Source organism: Mytilus galloprovincialis, chromosome 9, assembly GCF_965363235.1.
Source record: "Mytilus galloprovincialis chromosome 9, xbMytGall1.hap1.1, whole genome shotgun sequence".
In the NCBI taxonomy this organism is placed as follows: Eukaryota; Metazoa; Mollusca; class Bivalvia; order Mytilida; family Mytilidae; genus Mytilus; species Mytilus galloprovincialis.
This window is the reverse complement of record NC_134846.1, coordinates 84,096,652-84,114,821: the sequence shown is the minus strand read 5'-3', so window position 1 is coordinate 84,114,821 and position 18,170 is coordinate 84,096,652. Positions and strand designations below refer to the sequence as shown.

Genomic DNA, 18,170 nt, shown 5'->3' with positions numbered 1-18,170 from the left:
TAATAACATGTATAGAATTAAATGCATAATTACCAATGTAATTATGTCAAAAAGGATTGTAATTTAAACTGAAAAACAATTTGTTTTGAAATGAGAATTACATCTGTAGTGTAATCGTATCGTGAAACACGAAGTTCAAAGTTTAAAATCATTCACAATCTCGTGAGTTAATAACCGATAAAGCGTTTCATTTCATGTTCATTTTCACGTAAAATAATGAGCAAAAAACGAAATCCAAACTTTATTATGCTAGAATGAAGATAGGATGATCTTAAGACACCTTATTGGTTGACTTAAAGTTAGGACGAAAAATGAGATAGAATGAATTTCAAAACAGTGTGGCTGTGGCCATTGATTGACACATTAAATTCATCCACTGACTGGGACAATTTACGTGAACGTTTGTCTGTAACGACCACTGTTCACGACGTACCTACGATAGACATTTAAACTGTGGGGTCACCAAAGGTTTCTTAACGCCTTTAATTATAAAATAATTCGAAAAAATTAATCAGGAATAACCTTTATGTTTTGATTTATATAATTGATATAAATAAAAAAATCGTGTTATTTCTGATTAATTTTTCGAATTACTTTATTAAGGTGTTGAGAACCTTTGGTGACCCCATAGTTTAAGTGTCTTTAAAAAGTACATAGTGAGCACTGATCGTTACATACAAACGTTCACCTAAATTGTCCCAGTCAATGGATCAATTTAATGTGTCAATCAATGGCCACAGCCACACTGTTTTGAATTTCATTCTATGTCATAAGTTAAGAGAGCTTCGAGAACACGACTTAGGACAAAGACTTGTCATAAGATAGACTTAGGACACGTCCTAATCCTAAGATAGCTTCGAGAACACCACCCCAGGACTAAATTTAGTATATACGCCAGACGCGGGTTTCGTCTACAAAAGACTCATCAGTGACGCTCGAATCCGAAAAAGTTAAAAAGGCCAAATAAAGTACGAAGTTGAGTAGGAAATGAACAGAGACTTTTAAAGATCTTTAGAATGGATCAGTTAAGTTAGTCAATGACATTCAAAGTGATTGACCTTATTACTGTAAGAATATGGATTTGCAGATTATTGCCTATATCCCCCTCAATGAAAATAACTTAAAGTGATTTCATACGATAAAGTTTACACTGTATATTGTCCAGATGTTACTTAGATAAAGATTGATGTATTTTTATGTTTGACATAAAAAATCAATCATGTAATAAATGAATATTGAATAGTATGATTAAGCCTTTTGATAAAAGTTAATTAAACCACGGTTTGGAAGGGGATTTTCGCCAGTGGGAGGTGGGTGTTTCATGTATAGATGTGAAAGTGACCACTTGTTAAAAATGTATACGGAAGTATATGTTAATATCAAAAGTAGCGAACTCCAAGGTCAATTAAAAAAGATGTAGGTACTTAAAATCTGACGAAATGAAACATTAGACTTTACCAACCAATAAAATTTAAACAACTGTCACATTCTTTATTACTTGGTACAGTCAATCCCTGGAAAAATGGTGTATTAAACCTGTTTTATTTTGTGTTAAGAGTTGTCAGATAAAAGAAAACATAAACATAACAATAATAATATTTTACTTTCCAAAGGGTATATGCCACAATATTTTTCTGTATATATATGAGACCGGATACGCTTATTTATAGTCTTACTTTAACTAGACGTTGCTTTACATTCTAGATAAGTATTCGTTGAATTCATTTGAAGTTACTTTACGATTGAGCTTGGCAAAATGGTATACAGCCTTAGCCTCAAAGACAGACTGATAATATAAATGTCTATATATGCTTTCAAAAGGTTTCGGTTTAACTTTGGGATCAAAGTTCACAGGACCAGGACACCCGTAATGACTATGATTTGATCTGTATCTAAAAATAGGAAGTCCTGATGTTTTTCTCCTTTTGTTTTCATGTAAAATTTTACAAATATTACACTGGAAACGCAAATGGGGATCTATGGAATTTCGTTTTTGAAGAACATTCTTTAAATATGTATTGGTGACTCCTGTCTTCTTCCATGCTGTATACTCGTTATACATGTCATCATTATTGTTCAAGAGCTTTATAAAATCAGCTATTTTCTTAGGTGAGCTTATATCCATTATTATTATAGCTGAATGGTTTGATGGAAGAAAGTCCTGGAAAATAGAATTAACCCATTTGTAAATCATCCTATACAAATTATTCTTGTTGCAAAGAAGTTACAAATCAGAAGATAGTTTTGTTTTGATTTAGAAACAGAAGGAACCTTTACTATATGAGTGCAAATGAATTGCTGTTGAATTCATGATAACACGATCGCTTTTCCAGAATTATTTTGTTATATCCTGTTTGTAAGTGCTTCAGACGGAAAGAATTAATAATGCGTTTTTTTCAATTTTTAACAGATATACCAGCAGGATAAGGTTTAAAAAATGTCAAAAATAACTTGTTCAAGTAGTTACGGCTTAGTGCAGTCTATTACTATTTGATTATTATACGAGAACATATTCATAGGAATGGAACCAAATGTGAAGTAAGGAATAACTGTACAATGTAACAGTACTGTAGTTGCCACCGTTAATTGGGGATATGTCAGCTGCAAACAACCATCAAATCTAAAACTGAATCTTCATAAAGGTATTTTTTCGCGTTAATTTCATACAGTATATTATAACTGTAAAATGTTTTGAATTTGACTACTGAGCCAGGTGACGCCAAAATGGGTGCGAATGACATTGCAGAACTTTGGATTTGCACCAAAAAGCATTTCATTTTGCCACACAATTCATAGATCAATTGTGCCTATGTTTACTTTTAAAAAACACATGATCTTTTCATACCTGTACTTTAGGAGAACCTAAAACAATAGGAACTGAACCAAGGTGTAAAGGTCTCCATAACTTCTCTGTAATGTAGTCATCACATATAGAATTCTCCATTGCAAGGGTGAACTTGTATTTAGCCATTAGCTTGTAGAACTTTGTATCAAACATTCCAGGCAGGGGATCTATTAGACTAAAAATATTCATGAAATATTTGTTTTTATATAGTTTCTAACAAAATAATTTCATGTATGATTTTTTAAGGGTTACCGTATATGGTTAATGTGATCTTATAGTCATACTAGATTGAATTTAATTTTTCACATTTAGACAGTACTTTAACTTATAGTTATTTGTTGATTATATCCGAAAATGCTTCTGAAATTATACATGTTATATTTTGTTTCATATATCTATTTATTGTAAAATGATTTATCAAGCACATTCAATTCCCAGCAACTATACACAGATCAGCTTGGAAACTCGAAACCAAAACCCCAAACAGTTCGTCATGCTGTTAAAAAGATGGAAACTTAACTCCACTGTATTATGTTAGTCACATAATTTAGACCATTTAAGAAAATGGTAAAACAATCTATAGAAAACAACCTACTGCAAAATCACAGACCCAAAATGCACCGAGAACCTACATTGCATTCATTATACAAAACAAAACGCTGAGAAATATTGCAGGTTTTCTTATAGACTAATTAATAAACAATTCATACTTTTACGATTTGCAATTAGTATCGGTATGTCATTCAATGATAGCTAAAAGTACATAAATTTACACCTAAGATATCTGAATAAATATCCACAGATAAAGTCTGCAGTGATACAAATTTATCGGAAAGAATCATGCGACATCTACTATAAGTCTTCTATGCTGTTTTCAGATAATAAAAAGATGTTGCAGACATTCATTTTCGTTCAAGATGCATTTTCGTTCAAGTTGCATAACAAGCTTAAGTATGAACTATAATTGTCAATTTTTTTCAACAAATTGGAAGACTTGATAACAAAACATCTGAATTATACTAAGTGCACATTTTTGTTTAGGGCCAGCTTAAGACCGCGTCCGGTTGCGCGATTTTCTCGCTGTGTTAAAGACCCATTCGTGGCCTTCGGCTGCTTTCTGCTTTTTGGTCGGGGTGTTGTCTCTTTGACAGATTCCTCGTTTTCATTCTCAATTTTATTATTTATTCGATTGCTACAGAAGTGTTGTTAATAGATATAAGAAGATGTGGTATGAGTGCCAATGAGACAACTGTCCATCTAAGTCAAATTTTGTAAAAAAGTAAACCATTTAGGCTATGGTACGGGCTTCAACATGGAGCCTTTGCTCACACCGAACAGCAAGCTACAAAAGCCCCCAAAATGACAATTCGGACAGGAAAACTAACGGTCTAGTCTATAAAAGAAACGATTATATGTACTTCTCAATTCAGTCTCTACGGTGTGGTTAAGAGATCGATACAACGCCATTTTCTATGTTGTAGTATTGATTCAAAATTTACTGTTACAGATGTATATTGTAAATAAGATACATCTTAAAAATAAAAATTTTGTGTTTTTTTCCTTTTTCAAAGAATAAGACAACTTTTTTGCTTTTAAATGCATGACCGAGACAAAATTTTTACACTGTCAATATTTCCCTCTTTTTTTAACATAAATATAAGCATGAAAATAATAGATGATGTGTCTGTTTTAACTATCATACCTTTTAGGTAAGTCCTTGTTATGCAGGCATTTTCCGTAGGAGTCTACTTTAATATACTTCATCAACTCTTTGACAAAATCATCCCTTCCAGATGGCGGATTACAGTCACTATGCACATATACTACTGCAGATAGTTCTGCTAAGTATTTGTTTTTCTTGGGCGTTGGTAAAAAATATCTACTACTTTCTAACCAGTCAATACCTTGTACATCACGAAGCAGTATTGGGAAAGTCGAGTCTCTCCTAAATGTGCTGGTTATATTGAATAGGTCCATGACTTCAGAATGGGAAAGTAAGTAGTTATTTTTAGGGGATTCCTCTTGAAATAGACCCCATAAATCATCTGGTTGACGCGGTAGTGGAAGGTTGTTTGGCTTAAGAAATGTGCCATCAAACAAGAAAGCCTGGAATAAAGTATTTAGCGAAAAGAATTATTATAATTTTCTTTGTTGTATCTCTTCTGGAATCATTTTTACAGGCTTTAAATCTAACTGCAGGACTTTCCCAGTCAATTCAGTGTACACCAAAACGAAGATAAAACTACTTTTATTAAGGTATTCAGCTTTTTCATTTAAATATCCGAACAAATACCAAGCGATCGGCATCCCAAATGTCATGGTGGTAAATATTTTTGTACTGCGTTTTATTGTTGTTTAAGAAGTTCAATTGAGCGATTTATTTATAAAGTTGCTGATGTCGTATGGTGAGAAGTTTTCCGTTAACGACTCAGTTCTTTTTAGTTGAGCAGAAACTGTTGATCTTTTACAAATGTATGTGCACCTTAATTTACACCCGGTTAATTGTGACTTTGGTGGTATGGCTTCTTTATGGTCTGAATACTTAGTGTTTTGCTATTTTTATTTACAGTTCGTCATTATAGCATCAATTTAGTCCCTTTTTCTTCAATGTTTTTCCAACAGTAACATTTAGCGCGATATATATAGATGAAAGCCGTAATATTATCACAAATTTCCTCAAACTGAAATTTTGTTATGCATGTAGATAACTACTTGATGCAAAATGCGTGGGATGGGTACTTCACCTAAGTTCGAACTTGACCTGTGTTTTATAGAAATAAGTATTGTGTGTAACCATAACATTTGGTTGAAGCAAACTTAGAGTTTAGAGTGCGTTTACCTATTAATTTTGGAACGGACGGAAAAGGACGAAACTAAATGCTCCTCCGCTGCGGCGAGGGCATACACATACTTTTCATACCTTATTTCTTTGGTTGTCTTTGTATTCTTTTTTATTTGTAATGAAGCATTTAACATCTTCACAGCTTGCATAAAAACTTGTACTGTCATTTGAAAAGAAACTCCACCATATAATTAAAGGTTCTGCAAAAGTATAATTATTATCAAAGCACATACTGATGGGTTAATTTTTTATTCAAAATGATATAAATGTTTTCAAGTACGGTTCGAAATAGATCTAGATAGCTGAACACATTCATTCAGAAAATCTATCTAGAAAATCCAAAATGGCGTCAGATAGGTTATTAAGAATGATGAAAAAATCGGTTTTATGTTTATAATGAAGTAAACAGGTATGTGATGTCTTTTTTTAAATACAGATTAAAGAGGGACTTAAGATACCAGAGGGATAGTCAAACTCATACATAGAAAATAAACTGACAACGCCATGGCTAGAAATTAAAAAAAGACAAACAGGCAAACAATAGAACAAAAGACACAACATAGAAAACTAAAGACTAAGCAACACGAACCCACAAAAATCTGGGTTATCTCAGGTGCTCCGGAAGGGTAAGCAAATCCTACTCCACACGTATCAACCATCACCCAATCATGAGACACTAGATCAGACGGTCCGAGAACACAATTATTTCGTAGTGCATTTCTTTTAGAACATAAATGAAAATTAAAAAAATCCCACCTGCGCTTTCTCAAAGAAACTTTTACAGTGTGTTGTACTACTTTTGGGACAAATTATATCAAAATTATAGAAAACTTCAGCGGCTCTAACTCAAAATATGGACAATTTTATGTTTAGGGCGTCTTGAAATCTTTTGACAGCTTCCGAAGTGCTAATTTTCAACCTTTTTCAGCTGGACCAAATCACTACTTTCCTTTAAAATTCTGGACCCAAATTTTTTTACAGTGTAATTTCACCCCCCTATTTGCAATTTGAGGCATTAAACATGGAGAAATAAATTTGGAAGGGGTATACAAATTAATGGCAAGTAACCCACTCTCAACACTAGGGACTATATTCGTGAACAAGAACAACGAAGAACAACGAAAATCGAAAATCAAGGGACGACAATTGTGGTCTCGGACCAGACCTCTCAGGATTACAACGGTGTCTCTTTTTATAGGAGTGTTGTTATTCAATATTCGGTATTAACATTTATATGACATTTTTTATATAAGCACATTTGTGTATTCAATTGATGTTTAGAATACGATATGTAATATAGCACAATTTCTGTCGGTCAAACATACCTTCTCCTTTTGGATTTAACTGTTCTTCAACATGAAAACCAAGTCTTAGCTTTAATTCAGGAGGCTGCAAAACATTTGATTATTTATTTTTGATACATACAGACATGGGCACAGTACAGAAAACTGCCAACCACCGCAAAAAGTGGAAAATCTTCGTTATTGCCCAACACGCTAATGGCATACAAGGGCAGTAATTAAGTAAGTAATATAGAAATCCAGAAATACTTAGCTGTGGTAAACTTTCAATTATGGACAAATAAATGTTCCAAAAAGACAAAGATGTGTACAATTACAGGCCAGCGTTTTGTCTCTGATAAGGAGAAACAGGTTTTTTTACAACTAAAAGAGTTTTGCTTGTTTTAAAAAAAAAATGCTACCCCTACAATGTATGGTAATAATATTTTAGTCCTACGGAGGTTTCCAAATTATCAAATTGGTTTTGTTATTCCGAATTTCGTTGAAATATAGTTCGCAAAGTAACAGTAACTCACACATAACTTGAATTTCCTGAGTTTTATGAAAAGTTTTTTTTTATATTTACAAATGGTAGATATAACAAAAAGGGAATAACAAGAACGATAAACCTCTCAAAATTGTCAGAAAGTAACATTACAATCATCTTGAATTTGAAAAAAAAGAATGCGTAGTAATACTCACCAAAACAGAAACGTATAAATAACCCATAAAAATTGAAATCAATAATAACAAAAAAATTACGATACGAAATATTCTTCCCATTTATAGTGATTTTGTAAAAGTAAACGCATTGTTAATTTTAAAACCTTCAGAAAATCAGTGATTTGAATCCGAAATAAACAAACCGCTGTAATCTGATAACATGTTGAATGTTTTATGCTAAAGACAGCACATTGTATAAAAACTGTAATGAATACTTTTTACTTATTCAGTACATTTAATTTCAATTTTAGAAAACATAAAAGATTGCAGACAAAACGGAAAATATATATTTGGAGGGGAACAACTTGGTACAAAAATGTAGCAGACTGCTCAAAGTCATTCGTGCAGCATTCCAGCACTGACTACCGATCAATTGGATTGCAAAATGCCAAGATTGTAAATATTTTGAGAACCGTGTTTTATTTCAAGGTGTCCCATTTCGTAAATTTCGTAAATTGATGTTAGTAAAGAAGTTCAATTGACTGATTATTTTTATTAAGTTGCTGATGTCGTATGGTGTATGGTAAAGCACTGTTATATAAATGTACCCAACAAAACATCCCACCCGCATACCTCCCATAATTTTATCTTTAGAAGTAGATATGTATGTTGATTTAACATAAATCATTTGTGATAATTTTTGATTAAAGATAAACTTTTATGTCATATGTTGTATTTGCAAAATGAATTTTTGCATTTTATGATTTTGAATAAATGATTTTTTTTCGACAATTTAGTTTTTACGTCATATAGCAAAAGACGGGCGAAAGATAACAGTCAAACTCATAAATCGAAAATAAACTGACAACGCCATGGCTTAAAATGAAAAAGACAAACAGATAAATAATATTCTAATGCAATTTGTATGTAACAATTTTTTTCATTGGCTAAAAGTTGCCGTCAAATCCACAGTTGACCAGGCGTAACTAAGGAGGGACAACCATTTTGAAATGATTGAATCAACAAATGTTCGATTACTTATATATAATCCAAAATAAAACAACTCCTACCTCGAATTCGCCGTTTTAAAGTTATTGTATCCGAATTTGAAGCGTTCAGGTAACGTAATAACAAACTCGTTTGGCGTGGGTTTTCTAAAAACACTGCTTATTATATCATCCCGAATAATGGATGAATTCAAAACAGAAATTAAGGATTAAAAAAAAAGTAGAATTATGGTATGCTAGACGGAAAATCTGCTTTTGAAGTAGTTTGAGATACAAATCTAAGTATAAGAAGACTCTATCATTTAGGTATTTCTGTATAATGCATTTGAATGATCGATAACATGTACCGTGAAGCTGCTTCTTAGGTTAAATTCAAAGGAATAAGAATACGAATTTTATTAGTCTAAAATCCAAATAATAGGATTGGTACTAAATCAACAAAAAACAAACAAACATACATACAAATAAACATATAAATAACAAAACGATAGACAGAAAACAAGACAAACATACAGTAAGGAGATATATTAGACGCATTCAATATTGAGCAAGGTGTAACAAAATGAGAAAATTTAAGAGCTGAATTTTATTAGTTTATATTGACCATCTTTTTAACAACTTCGTAGACTCAAAACGTGTCGGAGGGTTCGGTTTGATAAGTTGCTATGCCACCACTTGCGAAGACGACATAGCAATAATTGGAAATAACCCAATTCAGAAGTACAAATAAATATGACATATGACTTCAAGTTACATTCAATGCCCATCTTTTTTTATGCAGACGGCATTAGATAAACATCACAACACACGATTGAGGTGTATTCGTATGAAGCTTTCAAAACAAAATTCTGCCAACTGCAATATGGCTGTTACTATCATTCTAAATTCCTATCAATACAAGATTTTAGTTATCATCAAGGATTGAATATATCACAAAATTTTCAGACTTATTGGTATTCACAAAGCAAAAAATGGAAAAGACAGAGCTATAATATTTTATAGGTAATGTCATTATGTGCAAACTATAAGTTTTCATGCAGTGTTTTGTAAACCGGTCACTTTTTCATATTCTTTTTACCATGGTGTTTTATGTCTGTTTACTGTATTTGCCTCCTCGACATATCACTCCCTTGAATTAAAATACATATAATCGACTACAACCAAAATATATATCTTTTGTTTAACTTTTCAAATTTAAATACAATATGTTCGTATCCAAAAGGGTTATGAGGAGGAAAGATTAGAAATGCCACTCCGTATATTTTACGGACAACATCACGTATTGGTTGATCCGTACAATGTGTCTATGAAAGTATTGTGTTTGTCCAAATTATTATGACGTCGTCACATCATTTATTTTAAATAGCCTTACAATACCATCATAATTGATTCGACTAGAAGTATGAAAACAATTGTATGAATTTCAAGATTACATATTTGTTACAAAATTACATCACTGTTTGAGATGTCCTGTGCTGTTTGTCTTTAATGAAAGATGTTTGTTGTTATTGTGCAGTTTACATGTTGTAACGACTATTGTATTATTTAATTGTGCATTTCTCTGTGATGAGCCTTCTTGTGTTTGTTTTGTGCTGTAATTATCTCACGTGGTGATGTCATTTTGAAATTGCCATATAAGCGGGTGGTTTGGCTAGCCATAAACCAAGGTTCAACCCATCGTTTTATTATTATACCAAGTCAGGAATATGGCAGTTGATATCAAATAGTTCGTTCCTTGGTTTTCCTATTATAGTTAATGTGATAAGCTCGGGTTAAGTTTGTTACCTGGATTTGTTTAATTCTAAATCTATATATACGACTTTTTAACACCTGTATACTACTGTTGCCTTCATTTGTCGTACCATTATATTTTTAATTTTTCATAATTTTTAATGTCAAATGGCGGTGAAATCGAAATATTTGGAAAAAAGCACTAGACAAAAGAAATGACCAAACGTCAACGATTTATATCATAATTATGTGTTTCAATTATTACAATAGAGTTATTTAGAAGATTGCTTTAAAAGAGAGGCGAAAGATACCAGAGGGACAGTCAAACTCATAGATCGAAAATAATCTGACAACGCCATGGCTAAAAGAGAAAAAGACTGTAAACAGACAAATATTAGAACACAACACAACATAGAACACTCAAGACTAAGCAATACGAACCCCCACCGAAAACTGGGGGTGATCTCATGTGCTCCGGGAGGGTAAGCATATACAACTCCACATGTGACATTCGTCGTGTCGCTCATGTTATTACAAATCTGGTTATAAATCCATTTATTCAAATATACACCCTAGTGTAGTACAAGGCGTTGTTAGTTTCCATTATTTCAACTTGTAAAACTCAGTTTTATATAGTCCACTTATCCAAATATACACTCTGGCGTAGTACAAGGCGTTGTTCCAGATTTTAAGGCTGGTATCTGAGTTAACCAAAAGTCCATTCGGTCTTTGTACAAGTTATTCTGTATCACCGGATTGACATCGAGAAGAGAATACTTCTTTGTTACAAGGTCATACTCTGGCCATTCTGGTACACCATTACCGTTGACATTCCTAAAACAATACGAAATATAGGATTTCTTTTTAAATATCTTCTTGAATGGTCATTCCAAATAAAACGGAAATAGAAAATAATATTATTTATTTTTTCTTATTATAAATTATTTTAATCATCATTATTTTTACAAAATAATTTGTCCTTGTGCTAAACAATTTATTTGGAAGCATCCCTGTATAAATACAGTATTAAACAGTATCTTTTACAGTATCCTGCTGGCTGTGATGAGATATTTGAGATGAATAAGTAAAAGAAGCAAGATATAAAATTAATAATTTTAAGTAGAAGGTAAACATTTGTTGCACTAATCATGTCTCTCAGGTTATTGTTTTCAAACAAAACATTGCCAATTGTTACTCGTGACAACTTGATTCTTATACGGTTGTCGCACACGAATTTACCAAGCAGGCGTAACATAAATAAATATTTTATTTTAATATTTTAAATCAAACAATATTGATGTAGAAATACATAACATGTAAATTATTCTTTTTGATGAACGAAATTATTCAGAATTTATCATAAAAAGATACTTTTTTGATAATTATGTCAAAATATGGTATCATTTTTGAAAATTCGAAAAGAGTCATACAAAAAGGTCGCCTATAAATACAAATCGTTAGCAATGGTGTATATAACAATTGTTTCCTCAAAAGGTTATGCATCTTGTTTCAATTATGTCTTATTGACTTTTAACCATACATATCTTTTTGTTTATAACTATATCATGTATATATGATTTTTTTTTTAATTTGTACCTACCCAGTCTTTGCAAAATTACTCCAATATTTCATCATCTTCAGACTGAAAGAAATGTCATCATCGGTTGCAGAGGGCAATGATGGTAATTGAAATGGGAAAATATATGGTAAATCATCACCATGACCTGCTCCCTTAAACCATGGGTAACGGCCGAGGAAACTCGAAAATATAGATCGTCTTTCGTTGACATACTGAAACTGTTTAGTTGTATTATTGTTTATGGCATGAATGTTCAAACTTTGTACTGCTGGACTATGGAAAAATAAGTCACTAAACAAGTTTATAACATTTTGTCCTTGATCAGCAATTGAGCTTTTATTTTGATATTTTTGACACATAGCACTACGTATAGCAGTATTGTTATTATATAAATCTTCAGTAAGTGGCTGAACAATATGCTTACACATAAAATCAGATGTTATACCTTGTGATATGTTGAAGGGTAACTTGTTCTGTAATAGTTCCAGTTGTTGCAGCAATAATGACCCTTCTGATTCACATGTTCCTATTATAACGTCTAACGATCTAAAGAACTCAACGGCAGGGGAACGCGGATTTCGCATTAATTTCCTTGGGTCCTTTTTGAAATAAGGTGCCCAGTAACTGATTTCATGAATATCTAGTGACCCTGAACCATACACGGGTAGTGATATCGATGCATTTAGAATTTCTTCAGCACTTTTACTTTGCATGCACAATGTTCGTTCAGACGGCGTACCATTACTACAGTTAAGTGACTGAATTACCATTTCACTTCCTAAGAAATGTTTAGGGGTATCAGAAAAAAAGCTGTTACCTGTACCACTTTGCTCAATTGCCCGATGGAAAAGTCCCTTGTTTGCTGGATATATTGCTTGCAAGCCTACACTGAATCCACCGGCCGATTCTCCGAACAAAGTAATGGATTGTGTATCACCACCAAAACTTTCAATATTATCGTTAACCCACTGAATTGCTTTTCTCTGATCATTGAAACCATAATTACCACCTGCCATACCGTCTGAAGTTGTAAAAAATCCAAACACATCCAACCTATAGTTTAAAGTTACAACAATCACATCACCAATGGTACTTAGGAAAGAACCGTCGTAAAACATACCCTGTCCAACAACATATCCACCGCCATGAATCCATATCATAACTGATTTTTTATTTTTAACCGAGGCACTAGAAGGTACGTAAATATTCAAAAATAGACAGTCTTCGCTCAGCTTTAGATTTGGCAAAAATCCATCATAGCCTGGAGTGTATTGTTGATAACACGATGGACCGAATTGTGTTGCATCTAATGTTCCATTCCATGGACCATATGAAGCTGGATCTTTAAATCGAAGATCTCCGACTGGTGGTTTAGCGTATGGTATTTTCTTGAAAACAGTATAAGCGTGTGTGTTATTGTCAAATGATACTGTTGATGCGATTCCTTTGACCGGACCAAGATTTGTTTGAACGGTAACTATATATTCACTGTTCACTGATGAAACCATAAGTGACACAAACGTTAGCAAATGTTCCATAGTAGCAGGTCTCATCTAAAATATATTTTCTCAGAATTAAATTTACTGTTTTTTCAAAGAAAATAAATTTATTTGATGTTTTCACATGCATAAAAAAAATATGCATAATTTAATTTATAAATTAATGGCTAGTTATCATAAAACGTATATCCATATACTTTCAAAATGGCTGGATCCACCCGCTCCTGCTGTAGTTGAGTAATTGTCGATGGTTCATGTTAATATTTATGTCACCCGATCGACAATGTCGGGTGACATATTGCTTTTCCTCTGTTTCTTTTTCCCTATTATTATTATTATTTCTTTCTTAAAATGGTAGGTCAAATTTAACGAAACTTTGATGGTATGGTCCCTCCCATGTACCAATGTGGTATATGCCATTAAATTTTGGGAATGGTCTCTGTTGCCATAGGAACCATCACAAATGTCAAAATTTTTAAAAATTTCAAAATGCTCCAAAATTGATGAAACTTAATATGTTTGTAGACTGGCAAGTCAAGATGGGACTTTTGAAGATGGAATTTCCAAAATGGCCACCGTTGCCATGGAAACTGCAAAAAAGTCAAACATTTATAAAATGCTCTGAATGTACTGAAAATTTACAGAAAGATGTATTGCCATGCAAATATGTGCATTCACTGTTAAAAGTTTTTGAAATGGCTGCCGCTTAGTGGCAATGGGGGGGGGGAGGGTGACATCCGCTATTGCTTGCAATGGCAATTCTAGTCTTATTTGTTTTTCGTACATTTTTTGGTAAAGATTAGGCCGATGATTTTCTCAATTAAACTGTATATTTTTCATGTCGGAGCATTTAAAAGCCAACACTATCGTTTAGGGTTTCTCCTTGTTGCCTTTAATGGCTACGTCCACTTCTTTTGAAATTTAATTGAAAGTTGTCTCATTGGAAATCATACAACACCTCCTTATCGTCGCTGGGCTTCTAAAATGTTGTAAATTACAAATTTTTCAATAAAAAAATATCTCACAAACAGGCTTTGAAAATTTTGGCAAAATGCAAGCTTCCAAAATGTCGTATGTGAACTTGAACATTTTTGTAAAAAGCAGTGAAATAAAAACTTTGACATTTCTGGATTATTCAAGAACGTAAATTATTTTCACAGAAATAAAAAATGTACAATTATTTTTTCCCAAAGCCATTCTACAACGATTTTCAAGTATTCATACAACTTTTTGGAAGCAAATTTTACAAACAACTGTCATTGGCAATTTTGTAATATGTCTTATTTCACACATTTTGATTAGTCTAACTGTTTGCTATTTTGTAATACCAAAGATTTCCTCCCGCCCAGACCATTAGTGTCAAAAAGTATTTTTAGCCACAAAAGTCATATACGACATTTTAGAAGCCCATCGACGTTATATTCATACTATTTCAACTTCTCATTAATATTTTATAAGTCGACAGTCATTAAATAAAATGAAACTAAACGGAATTGTTCATTATATCATGTGATTCGAAAAATTAAATATTTAAGAACTACATACCTTACAAATTAAAAAATAGCGTACAAGTATATCCTTCTTATCACTGAATAATGAAGATTATATATATGGAGACAATAATATTTGTCTTTCTGGTCCTCTTTAATGACCTTATGATGAGAAGCAAGCAAGATGTTTCAAAATGTGTTACTCTAAATAAATGTTTATCTGGCCTTAGCGCTGTCTTTTATTTAGATCTTGTTTACATTTCATGTTTTACAATGTATCATATCTAAGAACAAAAAAAAACGTGTGTCAATAAGACAGCAATCAAATGACAAAAGTAACAAAAATACTTTATCAGATCTAATTATAAAAATACAAGATTTAACAATAGCAGGTCTAAAACACCCACCCACCAGTTCGGAAAGCTTTTGAATAACAAATACAGAAACTCTTAAAGATGTGCAAAATTTAATATTGCACGATTCGCTTCTTTTTATTTATTTTTTGGATCAGGTTAACTTCATAAATATATCCCAACGAGTAAATTTAGATTGAAAATTTGATTGCATGTGAAATAAAAAAAAACATATCATATTATGAATCTGAATGATCTGGGGCCTGGTTTTCGAAAGTATCTTATGACTAAGACATGTCTTATGATTGTCTTAGGACATGTCATAGTCGTAAGATATGTTTTCGAAAGTGTCCCAAGTTACGATTTGTCATAACTTTTGTCTTAAACTTAAGACCCCTCGCGACATGACTTATGATGGTCTTATGATTGTCAACTTAAATTTTAATTACTTCAATGTAAATTGCAAAAACAAATATTTGTTGTGTTTCTCAGTTAGCTAAATAGTAAAGATTTTATATTTGTCAACTACGTGAATTAAAATTTCGATCTCCTGCGACATACAATTTGGAATTCTTTTCTAACTCATGGTTTTGTATAATAAATATACATCTTATTTCGTTCCTAGAATATATAATAGTACTATATAAACGTATGTGCACGGGCATTTCGTTAAGCGGGTACTCGATGTACCGAACCTAAAAAGTATTCACAGTTAAATAACAATGCATGTATATGATAATACATGAAAGCAAAGTTCAAGATTTATTATATATTACAAACTAAATTTAAACAAATTATCAACTCATATATCAATTCCATTTTGTATGAAATTTTATGTTCATTATAATGAAAAAAATGAAATTTTCGTAAATAAAAAGAATGGTTATAATTAAGGGCATATCCAACAGTTTATTTCTGACGGTGAGAATTTTTTCCCTTTAAGATATTTTATTCTTCAATTGACAGAGAATAAAATTTTGCCAAAAAAAAATATATGTTGTCGATTTCGTTTTTGCAAAAAATGCTGCTGAAAATTGAACATTTTTGCAATTTTGAAGAAACAAACGTTTTTTATTTAAAAAATTTAAATATGATTTTTTAATCCACATATACTTATATAATGGGGCTCAAATTGAAGCAAAATAGTTCAAGATGGTTAGAAAAATCTAACTTTACCATTGAAAGAATTAATTCCTACTCAAATAAAGCCAAAAACGTTATGGTTACCCCCCAAAACGGCAAGAAATGAACATTAAAGTTTGAAATGCACATTTAAGATTTTTTTAAATACTTCTAACGGTATCGATTTGACCAAAGACAGATATGTTATTCTTTGAAAAAAATGGAACGTCATAACGTTTTGAAAAATATTTGTCACCATACTCGTTTTTGAGAAAAATCAAGTATTATTATATTGTTTAGTCAATCCCTTCCGTAAGCCTCACAAATTGCGCCAAAAATTAAGACGTTTCGGGACGTAACGTTATATTTCCCCGCTAAAAAGGCAGTGCGACGGTGTGGAAGACAGACAAATGTATTTTTACACAGTGACTTTGTTGGATAGTTGTCTCGATAGCAATCATATCGCATCTTCTTATTCATAATGGACCAGTATCTGTACGAGATAATAATTCAGTTAGCTTACTATTGTGTTCGTCAAAATTGTGAAACCCGGGTGTGAAACATGCAAACCATGGAATTACAAACTATTAAAATAGTCCCCGGCTCTGGTATATTTCATCCCTCTTTTAAAACAAACGTATCACACGTTAGAAATCCATTTCTGTGTCGGTCTATAGTACAAAGCAGGGTTAATTTTCATTTTATATTTACATTTGATGTTTTTGTTCTGATTATTCATTTAATATGCCACTTGGCGTCCGTCATCCATAATCATTATTTATTTTACCATTACTTTACAAAGAAGTGTTTTTCTTACACTGATTTATATAACACTGTCTATAATTTCACATATCGAAATCAATAAGGAGCACGTGGAATTTTGCAACCAAACACTTTTCTAAAATATCACCGACTCCGTATCATATATTCATGTTGCAGTTTTGGTTTTTTTTTTTTCTTTACAGGCTTCTAGCTAAAACAAAAATCTGTATGTTGACTCTTAGTGTTTTGAATTATATGTGTCGTTGGGTTGCTGTCGTATTAATGTATACCTTTAAAATCTTTTTCATAAAAAAAGGATTGATTGGGTATAGAAATATTCACATCTCTGGACTGCTCCCGTCCGACAGTTACTTGTATATCTTTGCTAAAATTGGGTGCAGCCGTTTAGCTGCTCGGATGTATAAATTTGCAGCCTCGTTTAGTGGAAATAAAAATGTCGTATAGCCGATGCATAGAGTACGGAGAGTTTCGCGCTATCTATACGTTAAAATACCATCTAAATAAATGGTTGAAGGGATATACGAACTTCGAATAAAATCTATAAACAACAACAAAGGTCACATGAATCTTCAAATAGGTCGCATGGCTGATTTTAACACATCTGTTGCGCCTTTTGCAGTTGACTTGTAGATGAAAAAAAACTTTAATTAACAAAACAGATCAGTGAGACATTCACTTTAGAATAAACGAAACGGCCGAAAAAAAGTTGAATTTTATTATAAATTGTGGCCATTTTTTTCATGTGTTTTTGCTTTGATGACATATTTACAATATATAAGTATATGAAATTGACACAGTACTTTTTCACCTAAACGAGCCTGGCTACCGTGGTTTTACGCTTCAATTTATGAGTTATTGCATATATACACAATGGAGATGGTTTTCTGTTCTACTGCCCTCTACATAGTTTGGCTGCACACAATGTAACCACTGATGTATATTACTATATTATTATTGATTATTCAAACAAATGAAT

The 18,170-nt window shown here is 32.2% G+C and overlaps 2 protein-coding genes across 2 annotated transcripts; both read right to left on the bottom strand.

Annotated features, from left to right (window-relative positions):
* Positions 1 to 1,584: 1,584 nt before the first annotated feature.
* On the bottom strand, positions 1,585 to 7,723 carry LOC143047082 (GDP-fucose protein O-fucosyltransferase 3-like). The gene is made up of 6 exons (XM_076220048.1): positions 7,670 to 7,723; positions 7,013 to 7,076; positions 5,766 to 5,887; positions 4,548 to 4,951; positions 2,846 to 3,020; positions 1,585 to 2,161 (listed from the first exon to the last, which is right to left on the bottom strand). Exons 1-6 carry the CDS (start codon positions 7,694 to 7,696, stop codon positions 1,694 to 1,696), a joined length of 1,260 nt encoding a protein of 419 aa, XP_076076163.1. The 5' UTR covers positions 7,697 to 7,723; the 3' UTR covers positions 1,585 to 1,693.
* A 3,185-nt stretch (positions 7,724 to 10,908) lies between these two features.
* On the bottom strand, positions 10,909 to 15,123 carry LOC143046191 (fatty acyl-CoA hydrolase precursor, medium chain-like). The gene is made up of 3 exons (XM_076219230.1): positions 14,992 to 15,123; positions 11,969 to 13,500; positions 10,909 to 11,202 (listed from the first exon to the last, which is right to left on the bottom strand). The coding sequence occupies exons 2-3, from the start codon at positions 13,498 to 13,500 to the stop codon at positions 11,010 to 11,012; spliced, it is 1,725 nt and encodes a 574-aa protein (XP_076075345.1). The 5' UTR covers positions 14,992 to 15,123; the 3' UTR covers positions 10,909 to 11,009.
* Between the last annotated feature and the right edge of the window lie 3,047 nt (positions 15,124 to 18,170).